At 44.6% G+C, this 18,413-nt stretch overlaps 1 protein-coding gene across 1 annotated transcript in view; it reads right to left on the bottom strand.

Moving 5' to 3' along the window:
• Positions 1 to 18,413, bottom strand: part of bin3 (bridging integrator 3) — a 103,414-nt gene that overhangs the window by 66,353 nt on the left and 18,648 nt on the right. The window contains exons 3-6 of the mRNA XM_033013982.1: positions 7,365 to 7,405; positions 5,711 to 5,772; positions 2,472 to 2,608; positions 1,199 to 1,239 (exon numbers count right to left, since the gene is read on the bottom strand). Of these exons, the coding sequence (XP_032869873.1) occupies positions 1,199 to 1,239; positions 2,472 to 2,608; positions 5,711 to 5,772; positions 7,365 to 7,405 (281 nt within the window). The remainder of the gene's footprint in view (positions 1 to 1,198; positions 1,240 to 2,471; positions 2,609 to 5,710; positions 5,773 to 7,364; positions 7,406 to 18,413) is intronic.

Here is an 18,413-nt window from a genome sequence, read left to right as displayed (position 1 = left end):
AGTCACCTCAACCGACTTCACAGCTGACAAACATGTGCTGTTGAATAGATTTTTACGTTGGAGTTTTTATTCAGTGGGAATAGACAGTGATCCTTGTGACTCAGATTTGCTTGGCTTGTGACTCTCGCTTAGTGGCTGATTCATCTTCCAGAAACTTCTCAATCTACCCCCTCATCAACCCCCCCAATGTCTTTATGCAATCCCTAAAGTTCAACTAATGATTCTGTGTGAAGGGGCTAACATTGTGATGTTCAAGTCTGAACGTTCCTTGAACCTATTCTGATGCAGAAAGAGGAAATAAAGAGATTATGGTTGATCTTTATATAACACTGGTTTGGCCACAATCAGAGCATAGAGCTAAATTCCAGCCACTAAGTGTTTGAAGGATCTGCAGGCCAGTAGGATGTAGGAACTGTTGGAAAGGGAATAACTCCAGGACTGGGGGATTTAAATAGACAATAGACAATAGACAATAGGTGCATGAGTAGGCCATTTGCCCCTTCGAGCCAGCACCGCCATGGCTGATCATCCCCAATCAGTACCCCGTTCCTGCCTTCTCCCCATATCCCCTGACTGCGCTAATTTTAAAAGATAAAGACAGAGTAGGGAAACTAAGATTTTTCTCCATGGAGCATAGATTATAAATACATTTATTTAATCAAAGTATACAAAATTTTGACAGGTTTAGAGAAGGAAATAGAGCACGTTGTTTGCTTGGTGGAAGGGTTGAAAAACAAGTGGGGATACAGATTTAATATGCAGGTGGTTTAGGGAAAATAAAAGGAAATCGTTTATTTTATGCAGTATGATCTGGAAGGCGATCCTTAGACTGTGTTGATGGCAGACTCAATTATACTTTTTAGAAAATAACTGAATAAATATGTGTAGGTAAATATGAGGAGGGCTGGTGAGAAAGAACACTGAATAATAACTGGATTGCTCTACATTCAGCACAAACCCATTGGATTGAATGGCCTCCTCTGTGTATCACCAATTGGATTTGCTCATTTGTCAAGTTCTTTGGCCTCAATTTCCAATTTAACTTAAAGACTGGTTTAGCTGCGGCATTAATAGGAAAAACGGACAATACTTTCATTGCCACTATTGAATACATACATCAATCCCTTCTTTCAAACAAATATGCCACACATAGGTCAATATTCCAACAAGAACTTACAGTCAAAGATTTTGAACTTACTTTTTCAAGGGTTCAATGGTTGTTTTCTGAATCTGATTGACCTGGTAAAGAAACATTTTGCATAAATATGCTGAGCACTGAAAGGAAGTATAAGTTAAGAGCGAAGGCTGCATGCAAAAACGAAGATAACAAAAGCATGTGAGCAGTTCCACTGTTCCAAGATGCAAGTCATTTTCATACAATTTACACAGGGTTCCATTTTTAATTTCTTATTTTCACTAGTTCTACAGGGTTCCATTACGTTCTGGGACTCACATCCAACATCTTTTCAACAGAAATGAAAGCCTTTAATTGATAGACAAATGCAGACACTAGATATCTCTACTTATGTTGGAATGGGGGGTGGGGAATAATTTTGCCATTGCTCGGCAGGCAAGTAAAATGTCATTCTTTCCATATTATTAATAAAATGCCTATCAAAAACTACGAATTACACAATGGAATCTTACATCAGAGGTGGCATTCGGCATGCTGCGCCTCTACCAGTTCTTTGACTAGGCGTACATATCATTGTTGTTCCATTGCACTCTCTTGTCTGCAACTCTTCCTTAGTTATCCAATTTCACTTTGAAAGTTGAAATACATCCATTTCCATTACCCTTTCATGAAGTCTTGATTCTTGTTGCATCAAAGGATTCTTATCTGATTATCTTTGCCTTGTTTTTGCTAATCTTATGGTGAGTCTAACGGTAACCAACTCTCCTACCAGTGTCCCTCTACCCAAATCCAAGGACATCTCTACTGTCTCTCTCCATGGGGTTTCCACACTGTATGAAAGATGTTGGCAAACAGAGACACAATAGCCCAATCTACTGCTTGGAATGAAGAAACACAACTAAAAAGACTTGAACTGTGGCACAAAGGGGATTGTGATAAAGGAGTTTATAATTCTGAAAAAATAGTGTCACAAGATTTAGCCCAGAGCAAACAATTTAAAAGTCGACCAAAACTCCCATCATTTTTTTCATAATCAAAGTGCACGGCTACTTCATGGGGCATTAAAATTCACCTCTTGTCCGACTCAAGTTACATGTAGTTAAACTCCAGAGTATTGATGATTCACTTGTACATTTATAATAATTTTCACCTGTGCAAACTCATTGATCGCCCAATTCTGGATTTCCCAAATTACTCAAGTAGTATTATCAACTTCGAGTTGCCAATCCAACACCATAACATTAGATTTCCACTCCGCACGACAGTGAAGGTATAATCTCTGTTACTTCATCATTTAAATAATATCCCATCTTAAAGCAAAAAAGAATGTCCACACCTTCTCCTGATTGAAGGCATCCATTCTGCGCATTGCAGTGTCCAAAGCAGTCACTGTCTCCATAAACGTTTGGTCTTGATCGCACAAAGGGTTGGCCAACAGATCTGATGAAATTTTCACTGCGGATTTTGACATTGCTGCGGAGAAGAATGTTACAGTCCTTGCTTAAAATAAATAAATTGCCAATGAAAAATAACAGCTTCATGAGTGCTAAGTAGACCGTGAGTTATTTTTCTCTCCAGAGACTGGAAATTAAACATACCAATATTGATATGCCTCAATCAGTCAATAGGCCTATTTTAAAGCCACCACTAAAACTGTAGGTGGACACAAAATGCTGGAGTAACTCAGCGGGACAGGCAGCATCTCTGGAGAGAAGGAATGGGTGACGTTTCGGGTCGAGACTCTTTTTCAGACTGTTGGGCCTGTTTCCACGCTGTCTGACTATTATCTTATTGCTGTTTGTGGGAATTTGGTTACCTGGGTGTTCATTTCATTGCTGTAGATGGGATTCGGCTATACTTAAATTTGACATTTTATTTCCCACAAGAATGGCTGCATTTTCCTTCTCTGGCTGCAAAGATTTTGGAATGCAGAAGCCAGTGATGGAATTTATATGCAACTTCTTTCTTCTAATTCAAAGATGCATAAAACTAGCATTATATTTTCTACTGCAGACTGCAACAACTCTTCAAACTTCTATATAGTTATAGATTCATAGAGTCTTACAGCGTGGAACCAGGCCCTTTGGCCCAACTTGCCCTCACCGACCAACATGTCCCATCTACCTGCGTTTGCCCCATATCCCTCTAAATCTATCCTATTCATGTACCTGTGTTAATGTTTCTTAAACGTTGCGCTAACACCTGCCTTAACTACCTCCTTCAGCAACTTGTTCGCACACCCATCACCCTTTGTGTAAATAAGGTAACCCTCATGTTCCTATTAAATCCTTCCCCCCTCACCTAATATCTATGGTTCTTGATTCCCCTACTCTGGGCAAGAGATTCTGTGCGTTTACCCAATCTATTCCTCTCATGATTGTACTTCGGGGTTTCCTGTGGTCACATGTGGACAGATTTAAAAAGCATGTCTTTCTGTTTTACTAGATTCAATGGATACAAAATGGAAGGTTAAAAAAATAAAATAGAAATTTCGGCAATACAATCCAAAGTGTTTCAAGTTGCCTTTTACAAAAATCATGCTTTTCTCCAAAGGCAGCTACATAATTCTGAAGATAAGTAATACATTAGTTGCTTTATTTCCAGCATTCAGCTTAACAAAATTCTCAACATCCAGCTTGTAGAATGTCAATTATCACTTTAGTGTGAGTCATGCAACATTCACTTTTTCTTTGTCAGTGACCATTTAGCTACATTACATAACATGCATCTAAATCTCTCATGTTATTTTTAAAGTATAATGGGTGCAAGAGCTTGTGCAAGCAAAAGCACATCTTGAGGTTCTAATGCACTGCAATTGTTGTTCAGTTCCAATGTGTAATCATATACTCATGTTGCACTGTCATTGTGGATAGTTCAAGGCTCAGTGTTCACTGTATAAATTGACTAGCTCATGCGACAATGATCATTCTCTCTGATAGGTTACAAACTATTAATGTACTCTTTTTGTTTAAGTTGCATAATCAAGTCTTAAATTGGTTTGCAATGAGCAAATAATCTGTCTCCTAGAAAATAATTTGCCAATGATGAGGGTGCATATTGTGAACATTTCTATTGTTAGATGGCTCTTTCCCTACGGGCATATTTTAAGATTTTATATGAAACTAGACCAAGTGCAGACCCGTTGCGTCTGCTCCCCCAACGCACCCGTTCCCTACCCGTAGCCCCCACGGGAGACGTGGTCCTCCAACTCAAGCCGTTCCCGAACATAAGATTCCAGCACTCAGCCGTGCGGCTGTTTTTAAATGGCGTCTTTGAGGCGAGAGGCGGGCGCCAGCAGCCGTTATGGGCGCTGGCCAGCAGGAGGCGACAAAATGAGTGAGGGGGGGGGGGGGTGTGTATGATTTTATTTTAAAATGGGTACATAAAAAGAAAGAAAGTTTTGAGGAGTGCAAAATCGGATGTAAAATGAATGAGCTAGCGACATGGAAAAAAATGACGGAGTTTAATGACGGAGTGCTGGCGTAGCATGGAATCAAAGGCCGAATGTGGCACCCACAAGACAGGCAGAAACACACACAGCCAGACACACACACAGTTTTAAATATAGATAGATGTTAAGCCCCTGTCCCACGATGTGAGTTTACCCAAGAGCTCTCCCGAGTTTACAAAAAAAATCAAGCCCGTGGTACTTCATCACGAGTATTTTTTTACTCTTGGAAATTTTTCACAAACTGTTGAAAAAACTTCACGAGTTACCGCGTTTCCCGAGTACCTGCCGTTAGCATTACGAGCTGCTATGAGACATCCATGAGCTCCGATGTACCCGCTACGTACTTACCAAGAGTTTGATTTTTTTTAAACTCGGGAGAGTTCTTGGGTAAACTCGCATGGTGGGACAGGCCCTATGCCCCTTCAGTAAGAAAAGGATTTTTTCAGTGAATCAGGAACGATGCAGCAAGCTGACAGACACAAAGGTCATTGGTACTAAGCATAATGTTTCCTCAACCATATGTTTATTGAGAGTTGGCTATTCCAGAGTTGAGCACAAGATCGAGGTTGACTCTCCACAACCATCCGAGGTGCCAGCTTCTGGATGATAGAAAGGATCCTGAGCACAATTTATAAATAGTGCAAGAGCGTTTAAATCAGCGTCCCTCAAAAAATTCCTACGGCAAGTTACCTGGATGTTCATTGCATTGATATGAATGGCAGCTGGCTATGATCAGAGTTGGCACTTTATTTAGATTAGTTTAGTTTAGAGATACAGCGTGGAAACTAGCCCTTAGTCCCAACAAGTCCGCACCGACCAACGAGCTACCTGCACATCAGCTCTATCCTAGAGGGCCGTTAACACTCTATCTGCTAGGAAGTAAATCATGTCCCGAAGCACATGAACAAGCATTCTAAGACCAAACAACCCTATTTCGCATTTGCCTATCCCCAATCGCAGATTCTACATCCAATACCCTTGTTTCCTTGAGCTTTTCTCCGACCATTCTAAGTTTGTAAATGTGACAAGAATGGCGCCTTGCCTCCTTGTCTCCAGGTAGTTCATTTGCCCTTTCCACACTGCCAACACCTCCTCATTGTATCCAGTGCAGCACATGTACCTACCTACATCTGCTTCAGTACTCTTCTTCATATCCTTGTGGAGCTTCTTAATCTGATCTTCTAACCTGAATGCAAAATCAGAATGAGTCTCAGATTAGCATTTCACATCAAAAAAGGATCGTAATTTGTGCTGCCACAAAGATTTAGATGTTAAATATTTCGTCACAAGCTAACAAATTAGGTGTTTTACACAATTCAACAATGTCTGTTGTTATAGAAATCTAACATCTCATCTTCCATGGCTCCCAGACGCAAGCCACATAGAACGGAGAATGCAACATACAGGCTGCTCAGGAACGTACATGCTACATTAGTTTCTGTTCAACCACCATTTCATGCAGCATCTGTAGATCTTGCAATACAATATCTTTCGTTGCTGAGGCTACCATGTCAACTCATAACAGATGAGGCCCCACGGCAAGACGATTAGCATTTTTGTGTTGACTACCAACTCTGCCTAGTCCATCACGGGTACTGACCTCGCCACCATTGAGGGCAGCCAGCATCATCAAGGACCCACATTACTGTGGCCGCATTCTCATTTCACTGCTGTCATCAGGAAAAATGTATAGGAGCCTGAAAACTGCAACGTCGAGGTTCATGAACAGCTTCTTTCCACCAACCATCAAGTTATTGAACACTACAAATTCCAACTGAACTTGATTGCACTAGGCACTTGGGGCCTTGTTTTTGTTTTTTTGTTTTTGCACTATATAATTTTTAAAAATCTATTGAACTTATTGTTTATTTCAGTATCTATTGAGTACTATGTTTACATACCTGTTGTGCTGCTGCAAGTAAGATTTTTTTGTTCCATTTTGAGACCAATGACAATAAAACACTCTTGACTCTCAACCAGTTCTCTGGCACAGAACTGCCCGAGATGGACCTGAACAGAAGCATTGTTATATGGGCGAGGTGCTGATGCAACCAGGAGCCGAGACAACCAAGCTCAGTGCCCTGGTGCAAACCAAACCGTGTTCCCCATTGTAGATCAAGTGTCAAGAGTGTTTTGTCATCTGTTCCGAAATGGAAGAATGAAATTCATTATTGCAGTGGCATGACAGATATGTAAATCTAGTATTCTGTAAAACCCATAATTACCAACAAATATAAAATAATGTAATCAAGTCTTTATAGTTCAGAGCCTATTTTGGAGGTTGTAGTGTTTAATAGCCTGATGGTTATAGGAAAGAAGTGACTCCTGAACCTGGATTTACAGTTTTCAGGCTCCCATACTTTCTTCCCGATGGCAGGAGTGAAATGAAAGTGTGGCCAGGGTGGAATGGGTCTCTGATGAAGCTGGCTGCCTTTTTGAGGCAGTGACTCTTGTAGATCCCTTCGATGGTGGGGAGGCCGGTACCCGTGATGGATTGGGCAGTGTTCCACCATTTTTTGCAATCTTCTTCAATCCTGGCCATTCGAGTTGCCCAACCAGGTCGTGATGCAACCAGTCAAGATGAGTTGCCACCAACTAAATTCAGTTGCAGGTACCATGAACAACGCCTGATCGATCATCAAGAATGCTCATGTCTTGCCGAAGAAGAAATGCAAGCACCAGATAAACAATGTAAACAATCAAACATCATGCTGGCACAAAACAAAAATAAAGATTGTATCTTATCAATTTGTGCTCAGCTTTAAATATTGTACTTACTGTTGGAGCTTGCCATATTCTCGTTCAAAATCTCTCTCTACCTGTAAATTTAAATAGGGAAATAATTGTCAATTAGACGACAATAGATGTAAAAGACTCAATGACATGGATGAACTGGAAAATATCTACAAAATCTAAGTTTATAAACTGGATTGGTAACTTTAAATGATAAGAAATGATCCTTGGGCTTATCAATTGTTGATCTTAAGACTAAAGCAGACATTTGACCCGCTGAGTCCCAGCAGCTCTTTCTGAGACCATTCCAGTTAGTTTCATTGCAGCTTTCTATTTCTTTTTCTTCAAGTATTTATCAAACTCCCTTTTGAAGGTTTCTGCTAAATGTATTTCCACCAGCCTAACAGACAGTAGATTCCTAATTCTCACTATTTCATACCGAGATCAAAAACACCTAACCTTGAATTACTGCATTCCATGCAGAGCATCCAACTTCAATATTCTACCGTTGACTGACAATCACTCATCAGCTGTCAGAATACAACACACGCCACTTTGAGGTTATAGGGTACTTCTAGGAAAAGAAGAATGTCAGGATCATATCTATACTGTTAGAACAAACCTTCAATCTGATTTTTCCCCTCCATACATCCTTTCCACCCAACTGCGATGGTAACCTATTTGCGAGAATCACAAAGTGATTCCATTGTTCTCCTCAAATAATGCCACATTTCACGGCTGCTTTCAATGTCTTTCATCTTAAACAAGCACTTCCTGCCACCAACAGATGACAGGGGCCTCAACAGTGTCTTTCCTATCTTACAGAAATTTATACTCTCCACTTCTCAGTCCCCTCCACTTTAGAGATACAAGCAGGAAATGTCTTTGGAATGTGGGAGGAAACTGGAGCACCCGGAGAAAACCCACGTGGACACGGGGAGAATGACACTCCCTCTTAAGGGGGGTGACCAGGACTGGGAGCTAAACACGTACGGGTATTCAATATTCAGGAAGGATAGAAAGAAAGGAAGAGGAGGTGGGGTGGCACTGCTGGTTAAAGAGGAGATTAATGCAATAGCAAGGAGAGACATTAGCTTGGATGTTATAGAATCGGCATGAGTAGAATTGCAAAATAGCCAAGGGCAAAAAACACTTGTTGGAGTTGTATACAGACCACCAAACAGCAGTAGTGAGGTTGGGGCATCACATCAAGCAGGAAATTAGGGATGCATGCAGCAAAGGTACAGCAGTTATCATGGGTGACTTTAATCTACATATAGATTGGGCCAACCAAATTGGTAGCTGCGCTGAGGAGGATTTCCTGGAATGTATACGGGATGGGTTTTTTAAACCAATATGTAGAAGAGCCGACTAAAGGGCAGGCCATCCTAGACTGGGTATTGTGTAATGAGGAAGGATTAGTTAGTGATCTTGTTGTGTAGAGCCCCTTGGGCAACAGTGACCATAATATGGTGGAATTCTATATTAGGATGGAGAGTGATGTGGTCCTGAACTTACAGAAAGAAGACTTTGGAGGCATGAGACAGGAATTGGCTAGGATAGACTAGCGAATTATGCTTAAAGGGTTGACGGTGGAGATGCAATGGAAAAGATTTAAAGATTGCATGGATGAACTCCAAAAATAAAACTGGGAAGGCGACTCAACCGTGGCTAAATAGAAACCAATAGAAAATCAATACAAAGAACTCCAATGCGTGGTTTTATTTAATTGTTTATGTAAAAATGGGAGTTTAAATTAAAAAGTCAAATAGAGAGACAAATTAGGACTTTATAGTGCTCAACAAAAGCGGGACATCAATGCATGCATAGTCACTGTACGTAGGTGGCAACATACAATGCATGTGGAGCTGAAGCCTTGACTAAGTTGTTTCTAGTCACTGTACTTTTGTTCTTCATAATACTGTATTAATCAGAACTTTTAATTAATTTATCTCATCACACTGAAGCAAATGATCTTGTGTCCTCAATGGAAAAGTATTCTAAAAGGAAGACATAAGACATTACTAAGGAATTAGTTAACGATTCATGAGATGCAACAGAACTGAAAGTAGCTCATGGGAGTGCTCAAGGTGCAAATAAAATCTCACATACTTTAATTTATCTTTCATTAAAACATTTTGAATCTTGCTTGAACCCTGCAAAACCGCCCTGAGTCCAAGCTTAACCTATGCATATAAGCTAAATTTGCAAGAACATTCTGAATCTCTGTGGTAAAAGTGCTCCTTCTTGGTTTAATACTTCACTCCAGTGAAACAATGCCACCACAGCTTTACTGTGGCCCATTCAGCACCAGGGCTGGCATTAAAAGGAACAATTTTCATTCCAGCCTAGATGATTCAGATGACACTATTTGACCTGCCCAACACTCAGATTGATGAATCATTCACAGTGTTAAGGATTGGCCATTCACAGTGATTAGCACGGCACTAACAATAATCGCCAATTCTATCTACTGCGACATTTACAAATGCCATAAATATAATTACAGCTGACAATATGGACAACATGATAATTGAGAGACAAAGTGGGATATACAGAGCTCTGACAATAAATAATTACAGTGATAGCTCAAGATATTATTGTAAAATCATGAAGCATTTTGACAGGGGAGAAAGGGAGAAATTGTTTCTATTGGCAGAAGAGTTGGTAATCAGCGAACAAAGATTTAAGACAATCGGAAAAACAGGATAGGAGAAGAACATTTTTTTTCCACGCGCATGTAATCTGTATGTGTGATGATCTGCAATATTTGAAAGAAAGGTGAAAATAAATTCAGTTGTAAATTCCATATATCATATCTATCTATCTATCTATCTATCTTCTTCTATCTTTAAAACTGTGTGCCTGTCGCCTGCCGTCCGTCCGGCTGCCTGCCTGCCTTTCGATTCGTTCCCATCGTGTGATGTCACAATGCCCAATGCTAGCAGATGTCCAATCGCAATGCCAAATGCTCGCAGATGTCCAATCGGAATGGATCCATTTACATATACGGCTTCCGACTGCATTTCTTTCTTTGATTCCCTGCAACTCCGAAACCAGACGCAGAATCGCCGACATCTTTTTCATTTCGGTAGAGATTTCACTTTTCTTTCTAAGTATCCGCTCCTCATTACATTTCGTCGTGTTTAAGTACACGTTTTTAATCAAATCCTTTGTGATGTCACAATGCCTGATGCTCACAGATGTCCAATCGGAATGGATTCATTTACATATGCCTTTGCAGGAGCCCCAGCCCCTGGTGAACGTTCCATCGTGTGATGTCACAATGCCCAATGCTCAAAGACATTGTTGCCATAGAGGGAGTACAGAGAAGGTTCACCAGACTGATTCCTGTGATGTCAGGACTTTCATATGAAGAAAGACTGGATAGACTCGGCTTGTACTCGCTAGATTTTAGAAGATTGAGGGGGTATCTTATAGAAACGTATAACAATTCTTAAGGGGTTGGACAGGCTAGATGCAGGAAGATTGTTCCAGATGTTGGGGAAGTCCAGAACAAGGGGTCACAGTTTAAGGATAAGGGGTAAATCTTTTACGACCGAGATGAGAAAAACATTTTTCACACAGAGAGTGTTGAATCTCTGGAATTCACTGGCACAGAAGGTAGTTGAGGCCTGTTCATTGGCTGTATTTAAGAGAGAGTTAGATGTTGCCCCTGTGGCTAAAGGGATCAGGGGGTATGGAGAGAAGGCAGGTACATGATACTGAGTTGGATGATCAGCCATGATCATATTGAATGGTGGTGCAGGCTCGAAGGGACAAATAGCCTACTCCTGCACTTAATTTCTATGTTTCTATGTCTCCCTCTCCTCACCCCTCTCCCTCTCCCACCCATCACTCTCTCCCCCACCCCCCTTCGCTCTCTACCCCACCCCCTTCCCTCTCTCCCCCGCCCCCTTCCCCTCTGTCCCTCTTCCACCAGTCCCTCTACCCCTCCCTCCCCACCCTTCCACTTCTCTCCCCTTACCCCACCCCTCTCCCTCCCTCACCCCTCTCTTCCCCTCCCTGTCCCACCCCTTCCCCTACCCCTCTGTCCCTCTTCCACCACTCTCACGTCCCTCTTCCACCACTCCCGCTACCCCTCCCTCCCTCCCCACTCTTCCACTTCTCTCCCCCTTCTCGCCTCCCCCTCTCCCTCTCCTCACCCATCTCCCATCCCTCTCTCCCCCACCCCTTCCCTCTCTACCCCACCCCTTCCCTCTCTCCCCCCCCCCTTCCCCTCTGTCCCTCTTCCACCACTCCCCCTACCCCTCCCTCTCCCACTTCTCTCCCCTTACTGCACCCCTCTCCCTCCTCCACCCCTGTCTCCCCCTCCCTTCCCCTCTATCCCCCACCCCTTCCCCTACCCCTCTGTCCCTCTTCCACCACTCCCCCTGTCCCTCTACCACCACTCCTGCTACCCCTCTCCCCCTCCCTCCCTCCCTCCCTCCCCACTCTTCCACTTCTCTCCCCCCCTTCCCCCCCACACTCTTTCCCCTCTCTCCCCCCACCCCTCCCCCTCCCATCCCACTCTCCCCCTCCCTCCACACTCTTCCCCCTCTCCCTCCTCATTCCCTTACCGTGCACAGTCTCTGTCTTTAAGAAGGAACTACAGATGCTGGAAAATCGAAGGTAGACATAAAAAAAAGCTGGATAAACTCAGCGGGTGCGGCAGCATCTATGGAGCGAATTGAATGGTCAACGTTTTTGGCCGAAACCCGAAAGAAGGGTTTTCCTTCGGTCCATAGATGCTGCTGCACCCGCTGAGTTTATCCAGCATTTTTGTTGTTGTACCAGCCTCTCTCTCTCTGCCCTTCTCTCTTCTCTCAACTCATGCACGCCCGCTCCAACCCCTCCCCCCCTTCACCTCTCTCCCCCATCCTCTCCTCCCCCTCTTCTTCTCCCCTCCCCCTCCCCCTCTCCCTCTCCACCCTCCTCCACCCCTTCCTCACACAATATTTTTTGTGGGGGCGGGTCCTCAGTGTGTGTGGCTGTTTGTGGAGGCGGCCACGCGCTCTCCATTCAAGAAGACGCTCATCTGTTTGTGGAGGCGCGTGCTTAGTATGTGACCAAAGATCTTATAGCGGAGCTCTCCGGTACAAGATCTTTGTGTGTGACGCCACCCGCTCCCCCCCCCCCCCCCCCCTTTGGTGCAGGAGGCGCGCGCAGTATCTGAACGCTCAGCGATTATTCAAATTCTTCACTAACCGTCATTCTGACTTTGCTTGTGAAGAGAAAAGTCCTGAATTGCATTTGTCTGATGCAGGAAGATTGTTCCGGATGTTGGGGAAGACCAGGACAAGGGGTCACAGTTTAAGGATAAGGGGGAAATCCTTTAGGACAGAGATGAGAAAAACATTTTTCACACAGAGAGTGGTGAATCTCTGGAATTCTCTGCCACAGAAGGTAGTTGAGGCCAGTTCATTGGCTGTATTTAAGAGGGTTAGATGTGGCCCTTGTGACTAAAGGGATCAGGGGGTATGGAGAAAAGGCAGGTACAGGATACTGAGTTGGATGATCATATTGAATGGTGGTGCAGGCTAGAAGGGCCGAATGTCCTACTCCTGCACTTAATTTCTATGTTTCTATGTTACCCTCTCCTCACCCCTCTCCCTCTCCCACCCATCCCTCTCTCCCCCACCCCCCTTCCCTCTCTACCACCACCCCCTTACCCCTACCCCTCTTTCACCACTCCCCCTACCCCTCCCTCCCCACTCTTCCACTTCTATCCCCTTACTCCTCCCCTCTCCCTCCACCACCCCTCTCTCTTCCCCTCCCTTCCCCTACCCCTTCCCCTCTGTCCCTCTTCCACCACTCCCCCGTCCCTCTTCTACCACTCCCGCTACCCTCTACCCCTCCCTCCCTCCCCACTCTTCCACTTCTCTCCCACTCTCTCCTCCCCCTCTCTCTGCCCTTTTCTCTTCTCTCGACTCATGCACGCCCGCTCCAACCCCCCCCCCCCCCTTCACCTCTCTCCCCCATCCTCTTCTCCCCCCCCCCATCCCCTCCCCCTCTCCCTCTCCACCCTCCTCCTCCCCTTCCTCACAAAATATTTTTTGTGGGGGCGGGTCCTCAGTGTGTGTGACTGTTTGTGGAGGCGGCCACGCGCTCTCCATTCAAGAAGACGCTCATCTGTTTGTGGAGGCGCGTGCTTAGTATGTGACCAAAGATCTTATAGCGGAGCACTCCGCTACAAGATCTTTGTGTGTGACGACACACGCACCCCCCCCCCCCCCCTTTGGTGCAGGAAGCTCGCGCAGCATCTGAACGCTCAGCGAATATTCGAATTCTTCACTAACCGTCATTCTGACTTTGCTTGTGAAGAGAAAAGTCCTGAATTGCATTTGTCTGATGCAGGAAGATTGTTCCCGATGTTGGGGAAGTCCAGGACAAGCGGGTCACAGTTTAAGGATAAAGGGGAAATCCTTTAGTACTGAGATGAGGAAAACATTTTTCACACAGATAGTGGTGAGTCTCTGGAACTCTCTGCCACAGAAGGTAGTTGAGGCCAGTTCATTGGCTATATTTAAGAGGGAGTTAGATCGTGGCCCTTGTGGCTAAAGGGATCAGGGGGTATGGAGAGAAGGCAGGTACAGGATACTGAGTTGGATGATCAGCCATGATCATATTGAATGGTGGTGCAGGCTCGAAGGGCCGAATGGCCTACTCCTGCACTTAATTTCCATGCTTCTATGTTTCCCTCTCCTCACCCCTCTCCCTCTCCCACCCATCCCTCTCTCCCCCACCCCCCTTCCCTCTCTACCACCACCCCCTTACCCCTACCCCTCTGTCCCTCTTTCACCACTCCCCCTACCCCTCCCTCCCCACTCTTCCACTTCTATCCCCTTACCCGACGCCTCTCCCTCCCCCACCCCTCTCTTCCGCTCCCTTCCTCTCCCCCACCCCTTCCCCTCTGTCCCTCTTCCACCACTCCCCCGTCCCTCTTCTACCACTCCCGCTACCCCTCTACCCCTCCTCCCTCCCCACTCTTCCACTTCTCTCCCACTCGCTCCTCCCCCTCTCCCCTCCCTCTCTCCCCCACCCCCCTTCCCTCTCTACCCCACCCCCTTCCCTCTCCCCCCCCACCCCCTTCCCCTATCCCTCTGTCCCTCTTCCATCACTCCCCCTACCCCTCTCCTCCTCCCTCCCCACTCTTCAACTTCTCTCCCCCTTCCCCTCCACTCTCTTTCCCCTCTCTCCCCCACCCCTCTCCCCCTCCCCTCTCCCCCTCCCCATCCCCCCTCCCCCACATCTCTCTCCCCATCTCTCACCCCCTACCCCGCTCTCCTTTCCCTCCCAAATCTATCCCGTTTCCTCCTCCTCCTCTCCCCTCTTCTCACCCCCCCCCCCCTCAAACGCCGTTGGGGAAACAGACCCAACGGGTCTGCACTTGGTCTAGTATTATTATAAAACTCTGATCTTGGATATTTGTGTACTTGTTTGTGCCTTGTGTGTTTGATTCTCTTTTTCTTTGATTCACATCTCCTCGAAAACCCAATGCGCAAATGGTGAAATTTTTATATATTCCGGCAGATTTACCTCATGGTTTTGAAAATGTCCTCATCTGAAAATTTGATTCATTATTTCCCCAGTTTTTTTACTAAAATTGTTCACCAATCTGAGATTTTTTAAAATCTAATGAGCTGATGACGTCACAATGGTTCTGCTCCTCGTGGCCAGCTGCGCAGAGTTTCCCCCGCTCCATCGTCTGTCACACTGGTGGGTGGGCTTCTCCTCCCGGAAGCCACGATCGGCCGGCCCTCCGCTGCTGAACCTCAGACTGGGGCGGAGGTTCACCTTCCAACAGGGCAAACACCCCAAGCACACAGCCAAGACAACGCAGGAGCGGCTTCATGAACAGTCTGTGAATGTCCTTGAGTGGCCCAGCCAAAGCCCGGACTTGAACCCGATCAAACATCTCTGGAGGGACCTGAAAATAGCTGTGCATCAATGCTCCCCATCCAACCTGACAGAGCTTGAGCGGATCTGCAGAGAAGAATAGGAGAAATTACCCAAATACAGGTGTGCCAAGCTTGTAGAATCATACCCAAGAAGACTTGAGGCTGTAATCGCTGCCAAAAGTGCCTCAACAAAGTACTGAGTAAAGGGTCTGAATACTTATGTAAATGTGATATTTCAGTTATTTATTTTTATTGTGGTATTATGGGTATTGTGTGTAGATTGATGGGAAAAATTATTATTTTTTAATGAATTTAATCTATTTTAGAATAAGGCTTTAACGTAACAAAATGGGGAAAAAGTGAAGGGATCTGGATACGTTCTGAATGCATTGTATGTATAAGCACTGCTGTAACTTCTACATGGTGAAACCAAAAGGTATAAATATGGCCTTTATTAAAATCTGACAATGTGCACTTTAACCACATGTGATTATTTTCTATTACAAATCTCAAATTGTGGAGTACAGAGGCAAATAAAGAAATGATGGGTCTTTGTCCCAAACAATATGGAATGCATTGCACAGAGTACTGAGGCTGACTATGGGACTATGCGCTGTAGCAAAGCAAGTTAATTTTCTCCCTTATATTTTGGGTAACAGCAGTTTAAAACTAACATATTCAGACAGGCTCACAAAAAAAAGCTCACAAAAATTCATGTGAACTCAAGAACTCAAGACTCTCAAACCAAGGTTATCCACAAAATGTGAACTGCGGGCTTCGATGCAATCAGCTATCTCAAAGCACTTTTAGAGGCATTGAAATATTTCTGGTTAATTCAATTCAATTCAATTCAACTTTAATGTCATTACACAAATACTGAGTATGGGTACAACGAAATGCAGTTTTGCGTCAGTCCGTAGTAGTGCAATATAGAAATTTAAAAGAAAAAGAGGATACAGAATAATAAAAAATACAGAATAATTAAACAATGGGGACGGAGGGACCGGAGGAATCTATTGGCGGGACTCCGAGTTCAGCAATGCGACGGTATGATTGTAGAAGCTGTTCCTCATCCTACTGGTACGAGACCTGAGGCTCCTGTACCGCCTCCCTGATGGGAGGAGGGCAAACAGTCCATGGTTGGGGTGGGAGGGGTCTTTAATGATCTTCCCAGCTCGGTTAGTCACTGTTGTGAACTTTATTGTTGTACTTAAGCCTGCCACAACAAAACGGCTTTTGCGAAATGGGGTGCTCTTTTCCCAGCATGTATATTATGGCACAGAAATCTTTCCGCGGGATTTAATGCTCAGATAGTTTTGCCCCAAGGGAGAAATTCACAGAACCATATTTTGTTGTAAATATGGCGTATAAATGAAAGTTATTTAGATGGTGACTTTAACAGAGTAAAACAAACCGCACCACATAAGCTAGACAAAAATGCTGGAGAAACTCAGCGGGAGGGGCAGCATCTATGGAGAGAAGGAATAGGCGACGTTTCGGGTCGAGACCCTTCTTCAGCTGAAGATGGGTCTCGACCCGAAACGTCGCCTATTCCTTCTCTCCATAGATGCTGCTTCACCCGCTGAGTTTCTCCAGCATTTTTGTCAACCTTCGATTTTTCCAGCATCTGCAATTCTTTCTTACAACATAAGCTAAGAGTTATCAATTTAGACAAAGCAACAACAAAAAATATTGGACCAAATGACCAAAAGATTGTTAAAAGAAATGAAAACGTCTTGTTCATATAAACAAGCTTCAAATTATTCCTGTGAAACACATTTACAGCATTTAAAGACACTGCATAAATATACAATTAACATAGTAAATCATTCCAAATCATTACTGGAGAATTATCAAACGAAATATTTTGCAGAGACACATAATCAATGGTCCTTTATTGTCGCGTATGCACATCACAGTGAAGTTCTTTAGCACATCCCATAAAATGCACAGTCGTCATATTTTAGTGCTGTTTAAAGAAAAAAGTCCGAAGTCCAGCCCACATGCTGGAAGTACTGGAGTGCCCCAATCAATGTAAACCCAGATAAGCCCCAAGCTGCTGTAGAGGCCCGCGACCTGACGTCCATCTCCTCGCTCAATCGACTCTTTCCTGGAGGCCCCCCCCTGCAGCTGACCTTGCAGGCGCTGGAGGCAATAACCCCGGTTCCTCTCCTACCGGCCCACTCCTTACATCCGTCGTCGCACGCGGCTTCCTCGTCTCTCCAGTATTCGGGGCTTTTGAGCTTTCTCCTGTAGGCAGCGGCCAGCTGGGTCTCTGCTATCAAAGTCCGCCAGGTCCATCCATGCTTAATAGGCCGCCCGGTCTGTCCTTGTTCTTGACGGGTTGCCTGATGTTCCCATAAGCCACCGGGGCCGTTCTTAATCTCGACAGGCCACCGGTTGTTCACGCTGGCCGGCAGGTCCGTATTGTATGCCGCCGCTGAGACACCTCACGGGAGCTCCCCCTTCTGCACTTCCACCGCACCTCGCCCGAGCTTCCTTTACAATAGGATAGGTGTGCAAAAGCTTAGTCAACTGGTTAATAAGCTACAAGGAGGCAAAGAAATATAGGAGGTGAAGGCCAGCTCGGTCATGGTTTGGTCTCAGGGGTGGCCAAGCCCCTCATAGCTACAATAAAATAAAGAGGCTCAATGGCCTGTGGGCTTCACTTGATCATTAAGCAATTATGGAAATGATGGTGCTTTTGCCATTCGGAACGTCAGATTTTTCATCCAAAATGATACCAGGGCCTGATGATTCAATCAAATAGCTGAGCACCCACAGTGTGCCCTCAATAGCTGAGCACCCACAGCCTCCAAAGTGTCAACTTGTGGCAAGTTAGAAGCCCTCCCTCCATAGTTTGTTCTTTGCACTTCAGTTGATCCAAGTAAATAATGGAAGAAACCATTTATAGAGTAGCATTCACAAATCGGTTCCAAGGGCTTTAACCGTTACTGAAATATACTTGAGGTGTAGTCACCATGGTAATCTAAGAAACGTGGCAGTCATTTTGTGGACAACAAGCTCCCAGAAACAGTAATGACTGGGATTATCTCTTTCTGTAATATTGCAATGAAGGATATTTACTGACTAGGTCTCTCTACTTGATTTTGAAATAACAATATGCAATTTTATTTTTGTACATCGAAGAAACCTGGTGGGATATGGTCATCATTCTATGGAGCTGGCCTAA

The sequence above is a fragment of the Amblyraja radiata genome, chromosome 39, assembly GCF_010909765.2.
Source record: "Amblyraja radiata isolate CabotCenter1 chromosome 39, sAmbRad1.1.pri, whole genome shotgun sequence".
In the NCBI taxonomy this organism is placed as follows: Eukaryota; Metazoa; Chordata; class Chondrichthyes; order Rajiformes; family Rajidae; genus Amblyraja; species Amblyraja radiata.
Note: the sequence above shows the minus strand (reverse complement) of the source record. Positions and strands in the feature narration are given on the sequence as shown.